Raw genomic sequence first — 22,550 nt, 5'->3', positions numbered from 1 at the left:
TCTCTCTCCCATATTCATGAATTTTTTCACAAAATCAATCGTTAAATACCAAAAGCCGAGTTTCTCAATGTTCCAGTTCCTACAGCATCTAGCACACTAGTGGTAGTATGCTTGGCACCTCCAAGGGTTGTTACAGGACTGACTATCCTACTCAACACCAATCTGACATCGCCTAGCGTACGTTTTATCTCTTGCATCACGCGGCCATCCATGAATTCTTTATAAACATTTTCGCCTCCGTATTTGACAAAGAGGAAATGTAAAAAAACTCCAATGATCCCAACTGTAATGCTGATACAGTAAAACTTTTTGGAAATGAACCAGTTCTTATTCCGAATCACTAACTTCTTCTTCTTCTTCTTCTTATCATCTTCATCAATAGGGGGCAGAGATGAAAGTGGGAATAATCTCTTCAATGTAGCTGATGTGATTTTATAAAGTGACGATGACGTGAGCGACGATGCAATTGACGAATGGCGTGTCAATGAAGAGCCTAAAGAGTTTGTCTCCGAATCATCCTCATCCTCATCTTCTTCTTCTTCGTATTGAGAAGATGCTATCGAGCTCTGTAAATATTCATCTTCTGCTTCCTGGTCTTGTTCTGCAATTATCTTATGAAATACTTCAAGTTCGGCCAGTGTTTGCAGCATGATTTCCTTCTCTTGTGCAGCAATCAACATTTCTAAGCTGTATTGGCTATCCCCAGATTCTAATAAATCTTTTGCGTACTTGGCATTCACTTCTACCCGCGATGTTGCTAAGTCCGATGTCGTCAAAAGAACAGAGTGCGGATTCCATTCAATAAACCATTTCTGCCATGTATCACCTTCATTTTCAAGTTTACTCATTGGATATTTTTCTAAGAATGACTTGGTCATCTCCAAAATCCTTGCCAAATCTGAATCTGTAAGTCCTTCCGCGTATAAAGTTGCCGGTGAGATGAGTTTATGCACCGCATCATGGTCGACATTTTTAAAATCGCATTGATGTTCCTCTAGTTGTAAAGTTTCCCAAATTCTTTGTTTAAAAAAGACTATTGACGCAGCGTAAATGTATACATTCACAATCACCGAGTTGTACCCTAAATTGAAGTCCCAGATTGTTAAGATGTGCGACAAGTTTGATATATCGTGCGAGAATATGGTCAAAATGGATGATAGCCCTTGTAGAAACTTATAATCGTATAATTTGCCATTGGTCGTAAAGTACAGGATCGAAGTCTGCCTTAGTAATTGAAACAACTCAGTATCTACTTGTTCCAAAAGTGCAGGAATTAACCTTAGATGATTCACAGATAGAGCAATATCTGAGATCATAAAATCACGCAAGTGAAATACCGTTAATTTTTCTAGTATTCGGAATGCAAGGTCTTGATCAATATCCTCTTCAATATATTGATTATGCTTTGCATCGTAGCAAACCAACAATATTATACTGGCAATATCATGATAACCTTGGTAATAGTGTAAGCTTGGATGTTTACGCAATACTTTGATAATGAGATTGGATAATATCTTACGTAGTGAGCTGATATCCGAAGCACTGATAATATTTGTAAAAGATGATCCCTTCTCAATAAAGTCCACACCTGATGCCAGTTCTGCAGAATGTCGAGCATTTGATACTGATAAAGAATTGGTAGAAGAATAAGTAGATTTACACTTTGTATCAGAGTCGGAATGAGATGACGTAGCTGATAATGGTGAAGAAGATGTAGAAAACCCCGAGATCGATGATGTAATTGTATAGCAATTGTGCAATGATTGTATATGATTTAGCACAGTGAATGATCGTTGAATATCCAATTTGACTTGGTCCTCATCCTTATGAGGCGGTAGGTCGACACTCTCGAGATTTTGTAAAAACCCATCGGGTGAAAATGTTGCTTGGCTATGTAGTGCAGGGCTAGGGCTGCCTAAAAGTGAGCCAGGTTTTGTTTTGGGCTGAGTATCTTCCAAAAGTAACAATTTAGACCATATTATCCTACGCTCTTCATTGTTTATAATTCCTTCAATAGACCGAGCTTGCTCGGCCACAAGGTCAATGCTTGTATCCTTGTGTTTGTCTTTGGAATGATGTATTTCTTGATCTTGCTTGTTATTGTTTTTTCGATCATAATACTCCTTGTCTAGGTTTTTTTCTTCACCAATAATATTACTTTCATCTTCAGTTTTTACGTTCAACTCTTTCTCTTTTTCTCCTTCTTCTTGTTGTTCTTGTTGTTGTTCTTCAGAAATGTCATTGAATGGTTCCATTGACAGCTCAGCAATGTCAAATATTGCAGTATCTACTTGTTCTTCATTATCATATTTTCCTGTATGCCCTTCTTCTTCTTTTTCATTCTCTTCTTCTTTTTCTTCTGCTGGCTGAGTTGTCTCAGTGAGAATGCTTTCTGTCATATTAACCCATTTATCATTGGGGCTCGAAAGAAGTGCCGAGTACGATAGCGATGAAGAGGAAGACCGTTCGAGTTTCTTTGGCCTCAGTGGTAGTGGTTCTATGAGCACACTTTCCAATGTCATAATGTAAATTAATTGAAAGTCAAAAAAAAGAAAAAAAATCAAAGTAAGCAGACAATGAATTTTATTCTATTATTGAAACTTGATACAAAAGCAAGCTCTATTCTGGTGGTTATAGACGTAACAATTTTGAGGGAAATCAATCAGAAAAGAACCGGGCCACACAGATGATACATAGATATCTCGTGTCTTTATATGCCGGTCTGGCTTGATCTTAATGAGCCTTTCTTGTGGTGTATATGCGGAAAAGGTCCTGACTGGTATAAACGGATTGTGCTGTTTTGTAGTACTATATAGCAATTGCCTTATCTATGACATTGGTCTCATTCCATATCTTCTTTGCTGGCTCCTTTTGTGATTAGTTTCTCTCTTTCGTTCTCCCTAAATTCCACATTTTTCATTTTACAGTAAGAAATAATAAAAAATAAAATAAAAATAAAAATAATATATATATGAAATTAAGAAATTTTAAATCCGAAGATTTAGATAGGAAAAAAATAATGCAATAAAGGTACAATTATAATCATGCATTTATAAAAATTACAATTCTCTTACTATAATAGTACCATCCGCAGCGGTACTTACAACGATATCTTCCAGAGGGTGGTAATCAACATCTAAAACAGCAGATCCATGGCCCTCATAACTGGCAACCAATTTACCACTCAACTGCTGCCAAACCAAAAGTTTACCATCCAGGGTTCCAGATACCAAATTAACATTATTGTTACTGAAACATGTTCTTATTAGCCACTCTTCGTTTTGAGACCCAGGAATTGGAATATTACCTGACTCTGACATCACATTCTTTAGCTTTGGTTCTTTGCCAAGTAGACCAACAAGGTCGAAAGTGTGCAAGGATCCGTCAAACGTGCGCGATGCAAGTGTAGATCCATCAGGGGATAGACTCAAACTCGATGTCGATTCAAAATATCCTGCAAAAGTCCACAATGCTTGATCTAGTTTTCTCATGTCGTATGCCGATATTACGGGATCGATTCCACTGCAATATATGGTATGTGCAGCTCCTATAGCAGAACGACCATTATTGGTTCCTCGACAACAAGTTAATAACGGGTACTCTGTGTCAACACCACATATACTTTTCTTTTCTCTAAAGTCCCAAAACTTCATCAGCCCATCATCTGAGACAGATGCTACTGATGCACCAGATGCAGCTCCTAAATCATCATCATTTAATTGTACAACTTGGTTTACAACACTTTTGTGATCCGTTAGCTTACGTAGTTTTCTTTCACTATATACATCCCATACTCCCAATGTAGAATCAGCGCAGCCAGATACCAAGACCTCATCCTCTGCAAGCCAGCATAGTGTTGTAACTGCCTTTTTATGACCAGAAAGTGCTGCGATATTAATACTGTCTTGAACCTCTTGTTCGATATCGGTGTCAAATTTCAGTGGTAAGTTCCACAACAGTATAGTCTTATCAATACCTCCTGTGGCTATCAATGACCCCGAATGACTAAACTTTGAGGTAAAAACAGCCCCTCTATGGCCATTCTCCAAAAGTATAGCATCGTCATAAAGTTTTCGTCGCAGATTAGTTGCGGTTATCAAACTTTGTTCCAGCTCCAGTGATATGTAATTAGAATTGTCTAATTTCTGTCTTTTTACAACTGACATTATAATTGAATTCTTTTTTTAGTATGTGTTCTTTGCTGAACTTTAAACAAATTTATTAATCGTTATGTTAAAGTCATCATCTTTACTATTTATTTACCTCTTCCTACTTCCTACCTTGATACTATGTGCTCTCTAGTTTACAGCTCCCGCAAGAAGAGAGAAAAAAATAGTGTCACGAATGTTTGTCGCAAAAAAAGTCGCGCGTGTCCGACGTCGGTCTGGTGGAATAAATTTTCCACCACGAGAAACAACCACCCTTTATTTACTGCTCTCTCTACCCACCAAAAAAGAGTAGCCAAAAGTTCAAATTGGAAATTAAAGTATTTTGATTGAGGAAGAAAATATAATAAAAGAACAACAAACTTGGATAATACGTTTTTATTGTTTGTTCTTTACATTTAAATTCTTTTCCTTTCACTATTCGTTTCAAATTGAGCGATTTTGAATCAGTCATTCTAAGCATCTACGACCACTCCATTTTGTTTATTTTTTCTTTTCTTTTCTTTTCTTTTTTTATAATAATAACTGACACGAAATGAATGAACACGAATTAGAAGAGGAAATTGGTTCACCGTTAAATGTAGCCAACATTGTTGATGAAGAAGAACTTCTTGCGGCACAAGAAGCAGCAGAGGCCGCCAATTATGCGCAACAAGCTGATCCTGGTGATGTTTTCCATAATGTCCAAGAAGGTTTAGAAGGTGTACATCGTGATATGCTTATGAATTATTGGCAGCAAACAATCAACAACATTGAAAATTCAAACTTTGACTTTAAATCACATCAGTTACCTTTAGCTAGAATCAAAAAAGTTATGAAGACGGATCAAGATGTCAAGATGATTAGTGCGGAAGCACCCATTCTATTTGCCAAAGGGTGTGATATTTTCATTACTGAGTTGACGATGAGAGCATGGATCCATGCGGAAGAGAATAAACGAAGAACATTACAGAAATCAGATATTGCTGCCGCATTAACAAGGTCGGATATGTTTGACTTTTTGATTGATGTTGTACCAAGAGAAGAAGAAAAGCCGAAAAAATCATATAATAATCATAATAACACAGATCCGCTGAACCTGAGTAGTCGGACCCAGTTTCAAGAGGATCAAGTGGTTGGCAGTCAATACCCGCAGCAGCAGCAGCAGCATCAGCAGCAAGCACCACCAACATCAAGTCAACCAATTCCACAACAATCACAGGACCAAATCTCCCAACAACAACAACAACAGCAGCAGCAGGTAAATGAAACAGAGCAGGTGGTGCAGGATAATCACAATATCTCAAAACACCCAAACCAAGAAACAGAGCTGATACCTCATCAACAAGCAGTAGATCAGCAGCCAGAGCCACAACAACCACAAGAAGAGGAACAGCAACAGCAACAGCAGCAGCAGCAAATAGGAACTGATACACAACCAGCTGCAATAAATGAATCAGGGAACCAATGGGTATAACATTAAGTTGCCTAAGGAACGGGATACTTGGTGTACATTATCATCATTTCTTTTTCCACAGTGTGAATGCAGATGGCCGAGTTCACAACTAATTTGATGTTGCTATCGTTTGCAGTTAATTGCGTGAATATCAAAAATTTCATTAATTGGAATTGCCACTATTCTGAGCAAAATCCGGAAACCAATTTCTATATAGGAGACCCAAAAGGATAATGAAAAATGTCAACAAAGCTTCAAGAAAAAAAAATCCCAAAGAAGAATGGAAACGGATGGAGTTACGGCTTTGTGGTTTTTTTTCTTTTTAATCTATCAAATTATAGACTGAACCTTGCACAAGCATTTCTCGAAGTTCAGAATATCTAATTGTGGTGTTGGTTGGTAATTTTTTTGTTTTTTTTTTTCATGATTTGTCAGAAAGTAGGCTTAGCCGGAAGCGTTCCAAATATTTGTACTATTACATTTTAAAAAATGTGCTACGTAAACTTTATTGTAATATATATATATAAATAGTTTCGAGAAAAAAAGGTTTCTTTTTCTCATTTGAACGGTTTGTCTCCAATCTATCTTTCTTTTTATATCCAATCTGTAACATGTTGCCGTAGAAAACTTTACAGTTGCGACCCTCGTTACATTTTCCAACTCTTTCAAACTATATCCATCACTAACGCTAATTTGTAAGTTTGGTGGAATGGAAGGATTTAGTGTCGTTCGGTGCAAAAGCATGACGAGATGTCGTGTATACAAAAGTGGTAGCGCATGATACAAATTGGGTGCGACATTGAAACATTCAGACATTGAGACATTTTAATGTTGCGGCATTTTTTTTTCCTTCCTTCTTGCTTTTCACTCCTTTTGCCTTGGTAATCAATTCCCCATCCAATGACGTCGTTGATCTCCCGTTGCCGTGGATTGAATTGGACTTTCCTATATATTTTTATGTTATATCTCATTCAATCTTATCATCAACAATACCTCGTAAAGTTTCATCCTTTTTTTAAAAAAACCCGTCGTCTTCCAAGGTTTAGCAAATGATTACTAAGCTTACAATATCAATTGTGATATGCCGTCCATAACCATTCCTTCTTGTCTCCATTTGGGTTTTGTGTAGCAATTGCTGTCTTTGTAATTCTTTATTAATATATATATTTTTTTTTATTCTTCAATCACCTTGCTTCGACTTTAATTGCTACATGAACATGTCACCCAAGCATTTATAGACATAAGGGTCAGAACTTATATGGTTTCATTCAACTACATTGCACACGGGATCAGTCGTTGCTTAATTAATTGAGCCCAATTCCACAGTTTGGGTTTCAATTTTTGCTTTTTGCTTTTTCTTTGTCTTTGTTTTCTTTTATTTTGCTCTCTTGCTTTTCGGTGTTAGCATTTGTCCTATCCTTTTGTACTTTTATTCCATTCCACATATATAACTGTGAAATCGAACCCCAAAAAAATAAAATTAGTGCGAGTGTGTAAGGAAGACAAAGAGAATCCCAACTCAATTCGCCAACAAGCCTCCCTACCTTTGCAAGTTAAATACCAATTGCCATCCCCAACCTTTTTCTTCTACATTTCAATTTACTCAACTCCTTTTTTTTTTCTCCTTTCCTTTTTCCTCTTCATTTCCTTTCCCTTTTCCTTTTTTTTTTTCCTTTTTCCTCTTCTTTTCTTTTTCCTTTTTCCTCTTCTTTTCTTTTTCCTTTTTCCTTTCAAGCTGATGTTTAGAAGAGGTTGCTCAAGACTATTCAAACAATCATCACATAGATCCCATCCAATTGACTTTTCCTTAAAGAGAAATCTCACTTACTTATCACAGCCACAGTTTCGTACTAGCATATACACACCACACTTTGTTAATTCTAATACGTCTCTGCATAGAAATTCCAAAATGACTTTAATCACTATTTCACAATCCTTGGATGAATCATACACCAAAAATGAAATCATTCCCGATGTCATTGACGAGTTTGAGACTCAAGGTTTGTTATCCATTGAATACGGCCCCACTGAATTGGTCACCTTGGGTAACACTTTAGCTAAAGCCTCGACTCAAGAGCCACCAAAGATACAATTGACCTTGAACTCGCCAACAGAGGACGGCAAGATTGAAAGCATCAGTCCAGACGACAAATTTATTTTGGTCTTTACCGATCCAGATGCGCCATCAAGAACTGACCACAAGTGGTCGGAATACTTGCACTGGTTGGTCACTGACTTGAAATTACCAGATACAAAGACTGAAAGTGGTGAAGCCAGTATTAGCCATTTCATCAACGCCAAGGATGGCCATGAGTTGTTCCCATACGTTGGCCCAGGTCCACCACCAAAGACTGGTAAGCACAGATATGTATTCTTATTGTACAAACAAGACCCAGATGTTGAGAAGCCAGAAGCTCCAAAGGATAGAAGAAACTGGGGTACCGATGTTCCAGGTTCTGGTGTTAGAGACTGGATTAAGAAAGCAGCACCAAACTCCAAATTGTTGGCTGTTAACTTTTACTACTCTCAAAATGAGGACCCATAAACTAATAGAATGAATGTTTAGCTGGAAGTGCAGGTGGAATGCATTGTGCTTTTAAATGCTACACAATAGAGAGAAACGGGAGAATTGATCAGCTCGTATCAGATAGCTTCTGTTTTTTTTTTGATTTATTATACAGTTTTCTATAGTTTTCTAAAAAAAAAAATTTATACATTTTTATACATTTTTATACAGGTTTAAAAAGTTGCTAACAACTTCGATCTTTTTTGTTTTACAATTCTCTACGATTATGGGTATTTTTGTTCTTTCTATTTGTTATTTTTTTTGCTTTCATCTATGTATTTCACTAGATTACGCAAAACTTGCCTTTAATTATCTATATATTTTTTGCTACTCGACTATAGTCCTTGGGACTCATCACCAATCCCTTGCCCTTTCTTGCACCACGATACACGGTTTCTATAATATCAATCAACTCTTGCTTGTCGTAGATGGGAAAATTTAACTTGTTATTGTTACCGGTACCAAAATCAACTAGCATATGTTTATTTCGATAGAAAAACATCAATGTATATGGCTCTCGTCGATTTTGGTCTAGTTCATACATTTGATTAAAGTCTGGAACACGATCAAGATTCACCAAGTATACGACACCAAAGTTCTTGATCTTTTCCGAGATTGAATAAAGGATTTCGTCTAGAATCATGCATTCTGTTTCCTCTTCTCGGCCAAAACGTATCACTACAACACGATCATCTTCTGAAAGAATGGCTTGGTCAACATGCCATGCAGTCTTCAAGTGTGGAAGAAACACTGAGCCCATTATCGAGAATAAATATTCTGTGGCGCTAGACTATTGACTTTTTTTTTAAGTTATATCTGTTAGTTGCTCTAACAAAGACAATCAGTTGGAAGATGTTTGACAGAGCAATGATTAACTCCTGTTTATTGTTTGTTTGTTTGTCGGTGGTGGTGGAGGAGATGCGTATGCTATTGCTGTTGCTGTTGCTATTGCTTATGTTTCTAATTCTGCAGCTTCGTGCTTGATCAAAGGGGTGCTGATGGAGCGGTGCGCACGAGATGAGTGTCTTATTCTTACCAGTCCATGAAATTCCGTCGACGGAATCCACTTCATGTGCGCACAATAGTGGAGCAACCACCTAAAATGGTGGACCCCTTTTGAATTTTTTTTTCGTGGGTCAACAACTTCAATCCAATGCAACATCAAGTAAGCAAACTTGATTCTTAAAGAGGGGGGTTAAATAGAAGGAAAACAAAACAAAAAAAAATGTGCACAATAGACTAACAAATGCAAGGATGCATGATGAAGCTGATATTTCTGATAGAAAAAGAAAATGGGGCACGAGATTGATTAAAAGGTTGTATCGATCACGGCTAACTAATGATCTTGAACAATTCATGGCCCATACCACCTCAACAAACTATTAAAGATGATACATGAGTGTGCTTCAATTATGTATTTACCTGTTTCCACTCTATCCTTAATTGCCTTGCATCTTTTTACAATCTCTTTTGTTAATTATAGATTCAATTCTCAATTCCAGTCGATATAAAATCCATCCAGTATCTCTACTATATTCCTTCAACATTATCATCAACATTATCACTACCATCACCATCATCACGAAAACCTACAGATACTACTTCCCCAGTTAAATTTTATTCCACGAAAATGATTGAACACATTAGTTCCAAACAACAATTCACTTCAGCACTTCAAAACTCTAGTGACATGATTGTTCTTGATTTTTTCGACGACTGCACGCATTGCACCGACATGAATGACAAGTTGGACGAGTATTCGTCCTTGTATGAAAATCAGAGTAAGAAGGTTAAATTTTACAAGTGTAATATTGAGAAAGATATGGAATTGGCCAGTGACTATTCTGTCAATCTGATTCCAACCACTTTGTTTTTCAAAAAGGGTAAATTGATTGATAAAGTTGTTGGACCCGACCCCAGCTCGATCAAAAGTGTCATTGATAGTGGAATCTAAGGAGAAGTAGTGATTTCAAATAAATATAAATTGAGATATTGAAGAAATCAGAAAATACCCAACACACAGTGAAGTAAGTTGAGCTAAGTAATTGACTCAAAAGTTGGGTATATTGGAGTTGAACTGAGGTGGTGTGAGTAAGCGTGAAAATATGTTTCGGTGTGTTTTTTTATTTATTTTTTTATTTTTTTATTTATTTATTTATTTTTTTATTGATCTATTTAATCAATTTTACTTTCGGTTTTATTATTTTGCTTCGAAGTTGAAAGGGTCGAGTATAGTTATATTTCGTTGTATATCCTTTAACTGCTTTAAATATACGATTGTTTGCTTTATGTTTTGTTCTTCATAGAATTTGAAGTAATATATCTCTTTTCTAATTATCATCATTGCCAATTACAATGTATTTTACTCTAAATCCATTTGGTATAAATGTTCTCCAGTTTGTTTGAAATATGGAGAAGGTTTAAATATAGAACGTACAAAAAGAAATTTTTTAAAAAAAATAAATTTGAAAAAAAATAAAAAATAAAGAAAAAAAAAATTCCTCGAAAAGGGTCAAAATTTTTCAGATAAGTTTCAAAAGAAAACTTGATTAATTCTTTATAGCATAACCTCAGAATCAAATACATCACTACTATTCCCATCACCACCTTGACTATAACGAGCAACTGGAACTACCTATTACAATGACTGAAATCAACTTGGGAACTACAGCAGATATGCACGTCCACTTGAGAGATGGGGCAATGTGCAAACTTATTACCCCAACTGTGCACTCGGGTGGTGTCTCCATATGTTACGTTATGCCCAACCTTGTTCCTCCAGTCACTACAAAGGAGCAAGTAGAATCGTATCATGCACAGTTGCAATCCTTGGCCCCAGATACTACATTTCTTATGTCGTTATACTTGTGTAAAGAACTTACGCCAGAATTACTAGAGTCATGCAAAGACATTATCCATGGAATCAAATGTTATCCTGCTGGTGTGACAACAAATTCCAAATTTGGCGTTGATCCAAATGACTTTAGTTCTTTTTACCCTATTTTCAGCAAGATGCAAGAGTTGGGACTTGTTCTTAATTTGCATGGTGAGAAGCCAGGTGGTGGTGAAGATGAAGATGGAGACGATATAAATGTTATAAATGCTGAGCCCAAATTCCTTCCAGCATTGCGTAAACTCCATGCTGATTTCCCCAAACTCAAAATCATTTTGGAGCATTGTACCACTCATGAAGCTATTGACTTGGTGCGTGAACTCAATCTTACAAAAAATAGCTCAAACGGTGAGACTAGCAACGAAATAACCATTGCAGCAACCATCACTGCACACCATCTTTATTTGATCATTGACAACTGGGCAGGTAATCCAATCAATTTCTGTAAACCAGTGGCCAAGTTTCAAAAGGACCGTAGGGCATTAGTTGACGCGGCCACAAGTGGTGAGCCATGGTTCTTTTTCGGCTCAGATTCAGCACCACACCCCATCCACAAAAAGCAAGTACATGTTGGAGTGTGTGCTGGAGTTTATACGCAGTCAAATGCTGTTGGCTATGTTGCTGAGATTTTTGATAAGCAAGGCAAGTTGGAAAACTTGAAGAAATTTATTGGCGAGAATGGAATCAAGTTTTATGGATTGAAAAAGGAGATTTTGGATAAACATGCTCATGAATCGTGCTGGCTAGTTGAGAGGAAAAACCAAGTTCCTGAAGTCATTGGAAATGGTGATGTTGATGTTGTGCCATTCAAAGCCGGTGAAGAATTGAAATACGCTGTCGAATGGAGAAAGAATTGAAAAAGTATTATTGTCCTGTAAATTGTTTGTTTTTTTTTTTTGGCAGAATGAAGGGGGCGGGGCGGGACACTATTACTTTTAAGTAACGGATGAAATGAAATGAGTTTTAGAATGATTGTATACGATGAATTGATTTATTTTTAGAAAAAAAAACTGAAAAGGAAAAGGAAAAAGAAATAGAAAGGGAACAGAATGTGTAATTTGAATCTATTGTAAATAGCTAAAAAGATATACACTCTCCCTTTAATATGTGTATATTCATATACACATACATTATGTTCAGCCGTGTAGTTTTTTTTTTTTTTTCATCTGGTTAATAGTTTTGTATTACCTTGAGTTGTTGTGAATAATGTTTACACAAAATGAGTTACCCAAGCCGTTTATAATGTTTCTTGCCTCACTTGTCTCTTAAAATATCGTTTCCATTGATCTAGAGATGTGTTTACAAATTTTACTTTCATTTTGTTCAAATCTTTGTCTAATAGTCTATCTCGCCACACACTCTAAACTATTTAAGCAGTGTTTATATATTGAATAGAGAACTAATTATATTCGTTGTTTACGGTATTGTTGTTGATTTTTTCCTTGAATATAAATCTAAATACTAATAATTGATGTTGGTCCTTATCACTGATTAGGAATTATTACCTCACAAATTGTTCTATCAAGTTCTGAATGCTTGAGGATTGATTAGTTGTTTGTATCTTGAAACTTCTTCTTTCTTGCATTCTCAAATATATATTAGCTCTCACGTGATATATTTGTTCGTAGTGGTGAATGAGGTGGGTATCAGAATTGGAGTAGTTAGACTTGGAGTGAAGAAAGTACTGCTGTTGATGATTAGGAATGGGGCGGAGAGCGAGTAAACAAAACGTGGAAACAAAGGCCGTCAAACAGCGCGGGGGCGAGGTGGGGCGAAAGAACGTAATTGAGTGCGGGTAATTGTTACCGAAGCCTATTTTAAATTTATTTTTTTCTACAACTTGCTTCGTTAAATTTACCATAGTATCAAAATTTATTGCTAATTACTTCGTATAGGATTGCACATAAATCCCACTATTCAATACATCGAGTCTGTTTTGATTCTGCAAACTTCAATTCTTAACCACAACCATTGCTTTTTATTTTTATTTTAGAAAAAATATATTAATTGAAATTGGAATTTTTAAAGACCACCCGCTTCTGACCCTCCCCCCCCCACCTAGTAAAAAGAAAAAGAAAAAGAAAAAGAAATAGGAAAAAACAAGTTGAAACATCACCTTTTCCATTCATCCTGTTCTTTCGGTATTTCTCCAAGAAAAAAGAAAAAGTTCTACCTCTCTTTCTCTATTGCTCTGTTTTAGCCACTCTTCCTCAGTAATTTTGCAAATATATTGCACTAGTTTATGCTTACTGAAATACCCGAGAAAAAGTGACATATAAAATTTGTCCAAGAAAAAAAAAACCAAAAATTTTAGTGTAAAGTGAAAAGGTGACATAAAATGTGACAAAGAAACAAAGCTAGAACTAAACTCGGGTAATGCAACTTGGCCAAATCAGCTTGCATATCACATGCCACCAAACAAACAAACAAACAAACAAACACATTGAACATGGATGTCAACGATGCTAAATGAAAACATTCAGAAAAGCAATACATATGGCAATGCATAGAGATCAGCCGTAGAAGAAAATTTTTGCAGTTCACTTCTGCCGTTCACACTAGCACACGCCCAAACAAAGACGAACACAAACCTATGATTGTGCCCTCTTAGTTTTCATAACATCCATTCCCCCACAAATCTTAGATGAGCATTTCCAATAAAGTCTTGCTCGTCAGCTATTGGCAATTTTCTTTTGAAATAGTGCATCCTTTTCACGCCGTCCCTCCCTCCCCCCGCATCTCATTTCCTTCCCTATTTTACTTCCAAGCTCATGCATAGTTTTACATAAAAACCTCGAATAATTTCCCAATTTTAATTACCTCCAAACCCATTTTTTATACTTTCCACTTTACTTCCCTTTATAAGAAAAGGTCTTCAACTACAAATTCTACCAATTTTTTTCATTTTCAAAGGTGAATTAAGTAAAGAAGCATAGAAAAAAGGAAAAAGGAAAAAGAGAATGGCTTCAAGGGACTTGCCTCATTCATTTAAGGAATTCTCGACTCAATGGTACAAGAATGTCAAGAGCGAAATAATCATCAACAAGTCGAAACAACAGCTTCTTCAAGACGATTTCCAGCCGGACACATACCTCTCCCAAGATGGTAAAGAGTCTTTTACCAACTCCAGTACGCACTCCATTATAAATGCTACCAATGGTAATCGTGATGATGATGATGAGGATGATGAGGAGGAATCTGGCACTAGGTCCGTTGATACCAACACTTCAGCTACTCGCAAATCACCACACAAGGTCAAGATGCAAAACCTTTGGGCTGCGTTTGCCTCGGGTGCAGGTCTCTTTGCCGATGGGTACGTCAACAACTCTATTGGTATTGTTTTGGCATGCTTGAGCTTGATTTACGGCGATGAGTTCTCCAAGAGTAATGCAATAAATAATATTGGATCTATTGGATTCGTTGGTACAGTTGTTGGTCAATTAAGTTTTGGCTACATCTCGGATCGTATTGCAAGAAAAGGCGGTATGATGGCTGCAAATATCATGTTGATTGTATTCACTTTGCTATGTGCCGTTGGTTCATGGGGTAAAACCACCCAAGGCTTCTTTGCATGTTTAACCGTTTGGAGATTCTTTTTAGGAGTCGCCATTGGTGCAGAGTACCCCACCTCGTCTGTTATTGCCTCTGAGTTTGCTAATCAATTGCCAGCGGGTAAAAGAAATAGGTACTTTATCTGGTTCACGAATTTTATGATTGATTTCGGTTTCGTTGTTTCTGCATTTGTCCCATTTGTGCTTATCTGGATCTTTACCGAAAATCATTTAAGGGCATTGTGGAGAGTCACTATTGGTCTTGGTGCAGTTATTCCATTCTCTTTATTCTTTATGAGACTCAAGATCAAAGACTCAGCTTCGTTTAGCAAGTTGCATATGAAACAGGTGAGGTATAGAGATTATCCATGGTGGTTGATTGTCAAGTTTTACTGGTTTAGATTAACCATTGTTTCTCTTATTTGGTTTATTTACAATTTCTCAGTCTATTCTTTTGGTACTTTTAATACCATAATTATGGGTCAAATCATTCCCGATGCGCCCATATGGCAACAATGGGGCTGGTCCGTGGTGTTCAACTTGTTTTATATCCCTGGTGGGTTTCTTGGTGCCATCTCTGCTGATTATATTGGTCCAAGACTTACATTGGCGTTGGGTGTTGGGTTGCAAGGTGTGATTGGTATGATTATGAGTGCTTGTCTCAATGGATTGCGCAAGAATATTGCAGGCTTTACTGTAGTATTTGGTATATTTACCAGTTTGGGTGAGTTTGGACCTGGTGATAATATTGGTCTTTTGGCGTCCAAGACCTCGGCTACTCCCATTCGAGGTCAATATTATGGCATTGCAGCTGCTGTGGGTAAGATTGGTGCATTTGTTGGCACGTGGATTTTCCCAGCTATTCAAAGGAAATACCATGACCCCGAAAACCCCGATTTGGAACTCCAAGTTCCATTTTACATTAGTGCTTCCCTTTGCCTCTTCTCAGCATGTTTAACTTTTTTCCTTTGTCCTCATGTAGGACAAGATGCAATCAATAGAGAGGATGTGGACTTTGTGCAATATTTGAAAAGTCATGGGTTTGATGTTGCGCAACTTGGTGGAGGTGAAAATATGAGTGAAGGAGATTTGAGTCAGTATCGAAAAAGTGAAGTTGCTAGCGTTGTTGAAGTGGAGAAGGATAATAGTGCATTAAGTGAAAAGGGTAAGGATATTTTGCAACTGGAAAAAGAGGCATAAGAATTTGGATAGTAGATTTTAACTACTTCACTTCAGTTCAATTTTTTTTTTTTTCTTTCAAGCGATGTTGCTTCAAGGTGATTTGGTTTTTTCAAAATTAAAAAGAAAAAAGAAAATACAACCTCCTTAAACCATATTTAGAATGTGAATTTGTTACATTTATTTTTTTTGATTTTTTGATTTTTTGATTTTTGACCTTTCTTTTTTTATAAAACAAAACAAAGAAAACTTTCATTAAGATTTACACTTATATATTCTTAAACTACTTGGGGTTATGGGTAAGTTTTTTTTTTTACTTTTTTATTCTTTTGTACGTTTGAGTTAGGTAGTTGATTATTTCTATAAGCAAAGGTTTGTTTATTTCGGTATTTTAAAGTTTTAGAAACTTTCCTAGATTAATGGGATTGGCGGTTTTGACGTCAAGGGATAAAAGCTTCTCTTATCGGACTTAGATCAACAGTATGTTTCTCTTTTTTTTCCTCTCGGGTTTAATAATGGATACTATATACTATCTATTCTTAAAATCCATTATCCTTTCCCACATTATTTCTCCAAACTTTACTCTAACCACTGTGTATCTATTGGAATGACGGACCGTGATGAAAGAATGAGCATTGAGATTGATTGTAAGAATATTCTTCTCTTGTTATTACCTGGAGAAAGACCAAAAAAAAAGAACAAGTTGGAAAAAAAAAAGAAAGAAAGAACAACTTAAGTATGAACATTTGTTAACAAAACAATTAAGTAAGCGAAATACAGTGTTATAAACCACTCTATGCAGAGTTAAATTAGATTGAACAATAAAGCTCAAAACCAATTGGCTAAACTCTCTTTATTTTTTTGCTTCCTAAAGAATATTAATTTTATCTCTTTATTTTATTTTAAAAAAGAAACCTAAAATAAATTCAATCATAATATAACCGTGAAGCAATGGTAGTATGAAATAAGGGGACTCTCCCCCCCCCCCCCCCCTCGTGGGTCTTTTCTCAGAGCGACACTTTTTTAAGCTGAGAAAACACGCATTTATACCTTCACAGTTTTCATTGTTGTAAAGATCTTTCACTAATTTGATATCCAAGCTGAGATTAACTGTTTCTCAAGGTGAAAAATTTGAAAACTTTGGAAAGGGATTTGGAAAGAAAATGAAATAGCAAAGCATAGGACAGGTTTGTCAAAAAACTTCTAAAGTCAGAAGCACTAGTTGGTGGCTCATATTTGATTACCAATCTCCCCTTTCTGTTTTTAAACTTTGTAGTTTGTGTGTCTGTGTATGTGTATATCTCTGTGTGGTAAAGAGTCCCACGTTTTCGACTAATGAAATGCCTTTAGGTGCAAAAAAGTAAGAAAAAAAAAAAGTAAATTAAAGGTGAAAAAAAAACCAGCCTCTTTATATCCAAATAACCCCCTCATTTTAATTAAAGCAAACCATTTCAATACCAAACACTGTAGCTCGATAGCTCCATCACCGTGTCAATCCAATGCTTTAATATTGTAATGCGCTATTGCGCTTTTCTGTCCCCTTTTTTATCAAAGTAGCCAACCCATGTATATCTTGCTAGCTCATTATTATTATTCTTGTAGTTTGATTATGAACATGGGAAATATAAATGAACAGAGACCTTGAGAGAATAAAGGGAAGAAAAAAGATGAAACTAAGCGAAAGTTAGAGTAGCCAACTAACCATTAATTTTTAGTTTAAGAAAAGGAAATGGAAAAGTTGAATCGATTTAAAATTCTTTGGTTCTTGATTTTTCTTTTAAGTAATGGTTTTCATCTATTGTAAATATTTGAGATTAACAATATTTACGAGTTTGTTTTTTTATTCTGGTATAGGAATAAAAAAGTGGGAAATGAAATGAAAAGAGATCCAGTTTATTGTCACCAAACAACTCACTTCAGCATACTCTTTATTACTACCAACCATCCTTATCAAAAACATACCTTGCTTCTTGAACAAGAAATTGATAAACAAATTTAAAAAAAAAAAAAAAGGGAAAGGAAAGGAAAGGAAAGAGAAACTTCAATAATCTTTATTGTCTTTGCTCTTGACACACGGCATGACTTTCTTATCTCTCACGTGCACCAATTTCCAATTTCTCCTCATCTTTGCTCTTTTTTGCCTATTTTGCCTAATTTGCCCATATATCCTTCACAACCAAAGAGAAGAAAAGGAATTTAAATTGCAGGTTGCACAGGATGTTAAAGTGCAGATATAAAGAAGCAGAACAATAGCATGGGAAAAGAATAAAACAAAAAAAAAAAACAGATGAACAAAAACTAATAAATATGAATAAATATCATAGACAATTGGTATGCAACTCTACAGTTTTTGAAAGCAAGTGCACTGCACTGCACTGCACTACACTTTGCTCATAACATTGATGAGGGACTAATATTAGTTGGACCTTTGGGTACCATTCCACATTATACCCACGTGTGCGAAGGGAAGGGGGTGTAGTGCGTCGGCCACTCACTTGTAAATTGTTGATACTGAAAAATTTGAAAAAAACAAAACAAAAGAAAAGAATAAAAAACTTTTTATCAAAGCTGTCAAAATATACCAAAAGAAAAAAAGGAAAGGTACTTGCCAAGATAACAGGCGGAAAAAAGAAGAAGCAAACTACATGAAGATCAGGGTCTCTTAAATCTCATTCTGCTTGAGTGTAGAAACTCACCATTTACCTGACAAAGGATGTTTTCAACCTGGTTTACAAAGAACAAAGGTTTCGGAAAAACGGAAATTGAAACAAGAAACAAGAAACAAAAAAAAAAATAGGAAAAAAAAACACACTCTCTCTCTACTTTCTTTTCTCCCTTCTTCACGGTATACCTTCGGAACGGCTTCCCTTTGTCACTGTCTCTCTGTTTGTCTCTAACTCTCTTTGTCTCTAACTCTCTCTTTGTCTAGGAATTTTCTTTTGGTTTCCACGCATGTGCATAATGGGTTAAATGTTGCTTTACACAAAAGAAGAGAGAACGAATAGCGATTTCAATTTCTCTTTGTTGCCCAATTGCAGTAATCTTTGTTAGAGCACTGTGCACATCATTTTACATTATATTAGATATAGATATAGAGTGAGGGGGGGGAGGACAAGGTATGATCATCTACAACAAATCTCAATAGCATATGTCCTCTACTTGTACCAAATAGAAAGAAAAAAAAAAAAATTTCGTATCTCTTTCTCAATATATATATAGAGGGGTATTGTCTCAAACTCTCTATTTTCCTCCTTTTCCTTCTTCTTCTTCTTCTTCTTATCTTTCTCTTTTCTTTCCAATTTCCAATTTTGCAATTTCACCACACTATCATAGGTTATCAAAAGCAAACCTACCCACTTGCTATACTAATACTTATTCCACTATCCTCATAAATCATCTACATCCACGTACCACAGTTAAAGATCGTCGCCTACCACTTCCGTTCCAAGAAATTATTTTTTTTTTCTTTTTTCTTCTAAAATTCATCAACCAGACCAGACCACCACCCCCTCCTGTCAAACAACCTAATTCCCACTTAGCCAAGAAAAAAAAAATAAAATAAATAACTAACAAAAACAAAAAAACATCATAAACTATGGCGTCAAGAGATTTACCACATTCTTTTAATGAGCTAGTCACAGGCTGGGCAAGACGTATCCCATCTGAGATTACCATCTTGAACCGTGGACAGCTTGCTTCTGAAGAAACAGATGTAATCCCCGATGTTGGGAAAGATCCACACTCCCCCATCACCGAAGACGATGAATCCTCAGTAGTTGAAACAAAAGTTCGTGTCAAGAACCTTTGGCCTGCATTTGCCTCGGGTGCCGGTTTATTCTCCGACGGTTATGTCAACAACTCTATTTCCACTGTGTTGTTTTGTTTAAAAACAATTTATGGCGATGAGTTCTCCAAGAGTAATGCAATAAATAATATTGGTTCCATAGCGTTTGTAGGTACCGTTGTTGGTCAATTGAGTTTTGGCTACATCTCGGATCGTATTGCAAGAAAAGGAGGTATGATGGCTGCAAATATCATGTTGATTGTATTCACTTTGCTATGTGCCGTTGGTTCATGGGGTAAAACCACCCAAGGCTTTTTTGCATGTTTAACCGTATGGAGATTCTTTTTAGGAGTTGCCATTGGTGCAGAGTACCCCACCTCATCTGTTATTGCCTCTGAGTTTGCTAATCAATTGCCCGCTGGCCACAGAAACAGATATTTCAGTTGGTTCACCAATTTTATGATTGATTTCGGTTTTGTTGTTTCTGCATTTGTCCCATTTGTGCTTATTTGGATCTTTACTGAGAAACACTTGAGGGCATTGTGGAGATTAACCATTGGTCTTGGTGTTATTCCACCATTATCCTTGTTTCTCATTCGTTTGAAAATGAAGGATTCCAAATCATTTAACAAGTTGCACATGAAACTGGTGAGGTATAGAGATTATCCATGGTGGTTGATTGTCAAGTTTTACTGGTTTAGATTAACCATTGTTTCCCTTATTTGGTTTATATACGACTTTTCTGCCTACTCATTTGGTTCATTCAATACTATCATCATTAGTGAAATCATTCCCGACGCTCCTATTTGGAAACAATGGGGTTGGTCAGTTGTTTTCAACTTGTTTTACTTGCCCGGTGCATTCCTTGGTGCACTTTCTGCTGATTACATTGGTCCAAGACTTACATTGGCCATTGGTGTTGGCTGTCAAGGTATAATTGGGTTTGCCATGTCTGCAAGACTCAATGACTTGAAGAAGCACATTGCTGGGTTTGTGGTGACTTTTGGTATTTTTTCCACATTTGGTGAATTTGGTCCTGGTAACAATATTGGTCTTCTTGCAGCTAAAACTTCTGCAACGGCAATCCGTGGTCAATACTATGGTATTGCAGCCGCCATTGGTAAGATTGGTGCCTTTGTTGGTACCTGGGTATTCCCAGCCATCCAAAAGCACTATGCATACGATGAGCAATTGACATTACAGGTTCCCTTTTATATCAGTTCTGCATTGTGTATGCTTAGTGCCTCGTTGGCATTATTTTTCTTGCCATTTGTTGGACAAGATGCCATCAATAGGGAGGATGCCGACTTTGTCAATTATTTGAAAGCCAATGGGTTTGATACTGCATTATTGGGAGAGCCAGGTGTTGTTAATGAACATGGAAGCGATGGTGTCACTGCTGCAACTGATGAGAGTGGAGAATCCTTGGAAGGACCAAAGACTGAAGACTACAATGTCGAACACAAGTCGATGTAAGAGGATTGCATAAGAGGTGATTAATCTCTTGCACTTTTTTTTATATGAGGGAAAGAGAGGAAGGATGGGTTGAACAAGGATGTATGCTGATAGAGGAGTTGACTATTTCCCTTTTCTTTTCCCTTCTCTGTTTCTTCTCTTTCTCTTCTCTTTTTCTCTCATTTTCATTTATATTCTTCAATTTTCAATTTTTCAATTTCCCTTCTTGTTGTCGTTTTGATTAGTATAGAATAGTAATTAGAGACGGTGTAAATGTAATCAATACAGTATATATAGATATATATAATTTTTAATAACTTTTAGATAAATTTTGAATAACTTTTTATATTTTTTTTGCTCAGTTTAGTGCAAAATTATACACAAAATGTATGTGAAGTTATAATTGGCTATTGTCTCGATAAAGACTGAATATAATTTACTTATATATTGTTGTACTACACTGGTCCACTAAGCAAGAACATTGACAAGTATCTTTTTTAAGATGTTGAGTACTTTACAATCTTTATCACATGCTATGGATCAAAGCTTTTTTTACATCTGCCTCACTCTCCTTATCGTATCTGTACTGACGGTTACTTAGAATAGATTGGGATATAATTGTTTTTTTTTTGTGTGTCTCTCACTCTCACTCTCCCTTCCCCCACCAACTTCACCAATCTTCCTCACAATTGGAAATACGCGTAGATTTAATTGTTAAACATTTTTTACGGCAACTACGCCTAAGTCTGACTTTTCTTCTACTCTTATTTTTTTTTTACAACCAAATATCCCATCCACCCACTTTTTTTCTTTTTCTTCTTCTTTACTTTTCTCATGAAATACGCCAAAACCAATTTGTTTCAACTTCCTTTTTGTCAACATCGTCATTAACTGTCATAGTGTTACAATAATTACTTAGGAAGTTCTGTTTTTCCAGAGTTTACAACAAACAGTGTGCAAGATAAAACCAATTTAAAGTGTTGGTCGTTTCTTTCACACTTAAACATAGATCTCTCACACAGAAGTTAAAGGAAGCGCATCAACTGGATTCTTATTTTCCCTTTTTTTCTTTTAGTGTTTTTTATTTTTTTATTTTATTTTTTTATTTTCAATTTGTTTGTCACCAATAAACTAAAAATTCTTTTGCCAAGCAATACCGTTGAATCTAATCTCCATTATTTTTTATTTATTTTTTTTGCTTTCAGCACAAAACACATTTAGGTGAAGACGACTAGAAGTACAAATTGGGTTACAATGATACGGTGATGCTACTGCTGCTACTGCTGCTGCTGCTGCTACTGATGATGATGATCATGATCATAATTATGTAGACAATAGCAGTGGAGATTACAATTTCAACGAGGATGAAAAATTAAGGACACTGGAGAAAAAGATTCACATACAGATTAGTGCAGATCCCACTAGTGTACAGACCAACCCATTTAATCTTTCTTTTTAACCATTTACATCTAGTTTCAGCTATAAACATATTTTTTTCTTTCTTTTTTTTTCATCCTAATT

At 36.1% G+C, this 22,550-nt stretch overlaps 7 protein-coding genes across 7 annotated transcripts; 5 read left to right on the top strand and 2 right to left on the bottom strand. All coding sequences in view use genetic code 12, as the record gives it.

Annotated features, from left to right (window-relative positions):
* Positions 1–41: 41 nt before the first annotated feature.
* On the bottom strand, positions 42–2,409 carry GYP8 (GTPase-activating protein gyp8; the record flags this gene model as incomplete). Its single annotated transcript, XM_061119632.1, is given in 2 exon segments — positions 42–2,392; positions 2,406–2,409. The coding sequence occupies 2 exon segments, from the start codon at positions 2,407–2,409 to the stop codon at positions 42–44; spliced, it is 2,355 nt and encodes a 784-aa protein (XP_060975615.1).
* Positions 2,410–4,701: 2,292 nt separating this feature from the next.
* Positions 4,702–5,622, top strand: HAP5 (CCAAT- binding transcription factor component; the record flags this gene model as incomplete). Its single annotated transcript, XM_001525041.1, has 1 exon — positions 4,702–5,622. The coding sequence occupies one exon, from the start codon at positions 4,702–4,704 to the stop codon at positions 5,620–5,622; it is 921 nt and encodes a 306-aa protein (XP_001525091.2).
* A 1,888-nt stretch (positions 5,623–7,510) lies between these two features.
* Positions 7,511–8,146, top strand: TFS1 (carboxypeptidase Y inhibitor; the record flags this gene model as incomplete). Its single annotated transcript, XM_001525040.2, has 1 exon — positions 7,511–8,146. The coding sequence occupies one exon, from the start codon at positions 7,511–7,513 to the stop codon at positions 8,144–8,146; it is 636 nt and encodes a 211-aa protein (XP_001525090.2).
* Positions 8,147–8,480: 334 nt separating this feature from the next.
* Positions 8,481–8,927, bottom strand: DIB1 (U4/U6-U5 snRNP complex subunit dib1; the record flags this gene model as incomplete). The annotated part of the gene is made up of 1 exon (XM_001525039.2): positions 8,481–8,927. One exon carries the CDS (start codon positions 8,925–8,927, stop codon positions 8,481–8,483), a length of 447 nt encoding a protein of 148 aa, XP_001525089.1.
* Positions 8,928–10,810: 1,883 nt separating this feature from the next.
* URA4 (dihydroorotase) lies at positions 10,811–11,917 on the top strand (the record flags this gene model as incomplete). Its single annotated transcript, XM_001525037.1, has 1 exon — positions 10,811–11,917. The coding sequence occupies one exon, from the start codon at positions 10,811–10,813 to the stop codon at positions 11,915–11,917; it is 1,107 nt and encodes a 368-aa protein (XP_001525087.1).
* A 2,103-nt stretch (positions 11,918–14,020) lies between these two features.
* On the top strand, positions 14,021–15,811 carry GIT2 (glycerophosphoinositol permease; the record flags this gene model as incomplete). The annotated part of the gene is made up of 1 exon (XM_001525036.2): positions 14,021–15,811. The coding sequence occupies one exon, from the start codon at positions 14,021–14,023 to the stop codon at positions 15,809–15,811; it is 1,791 nt and encodes a 596-aa protein (XP_001525086.2).
* A 3,574-nt stretch (positions 15,812–19,385) lies between these two features.
* On the top strand, positions 19,386–21,050 carry GIT3 (glycerophosphoinositol permease; the record flags this gene model as incomplete). The annotated part of the gene is made up of 1 exon (XM_001525035.2): positions 19,386–21,050. The coding sequence occupies one exon, from the start codon at positions 19,386–19,388 to the stop codon at positions 21,048–21,050; it is 1,665 nt and encodes a 554-aa protein (XP_001525085.2).
* Positions 21,051–22,550: the final 1,500 nt, after the last annotated feature.

This window comes from Lodderomyces elongisporus, chromosome 6 (assembly GCF_030384665.1).
Source record: "Lodderomyces elongisporus chromosome 6, complete sequence".
NCBI lineage: Eukaryota > Fungi > Ascomycota > Pichiomycetes > Serinales > Debaryomycetaceae > Lodderomyces > Lodderomyces elongisporus.
This window is presented reverse-complemented; position numbering and strand designations above follow the sequence as displayed.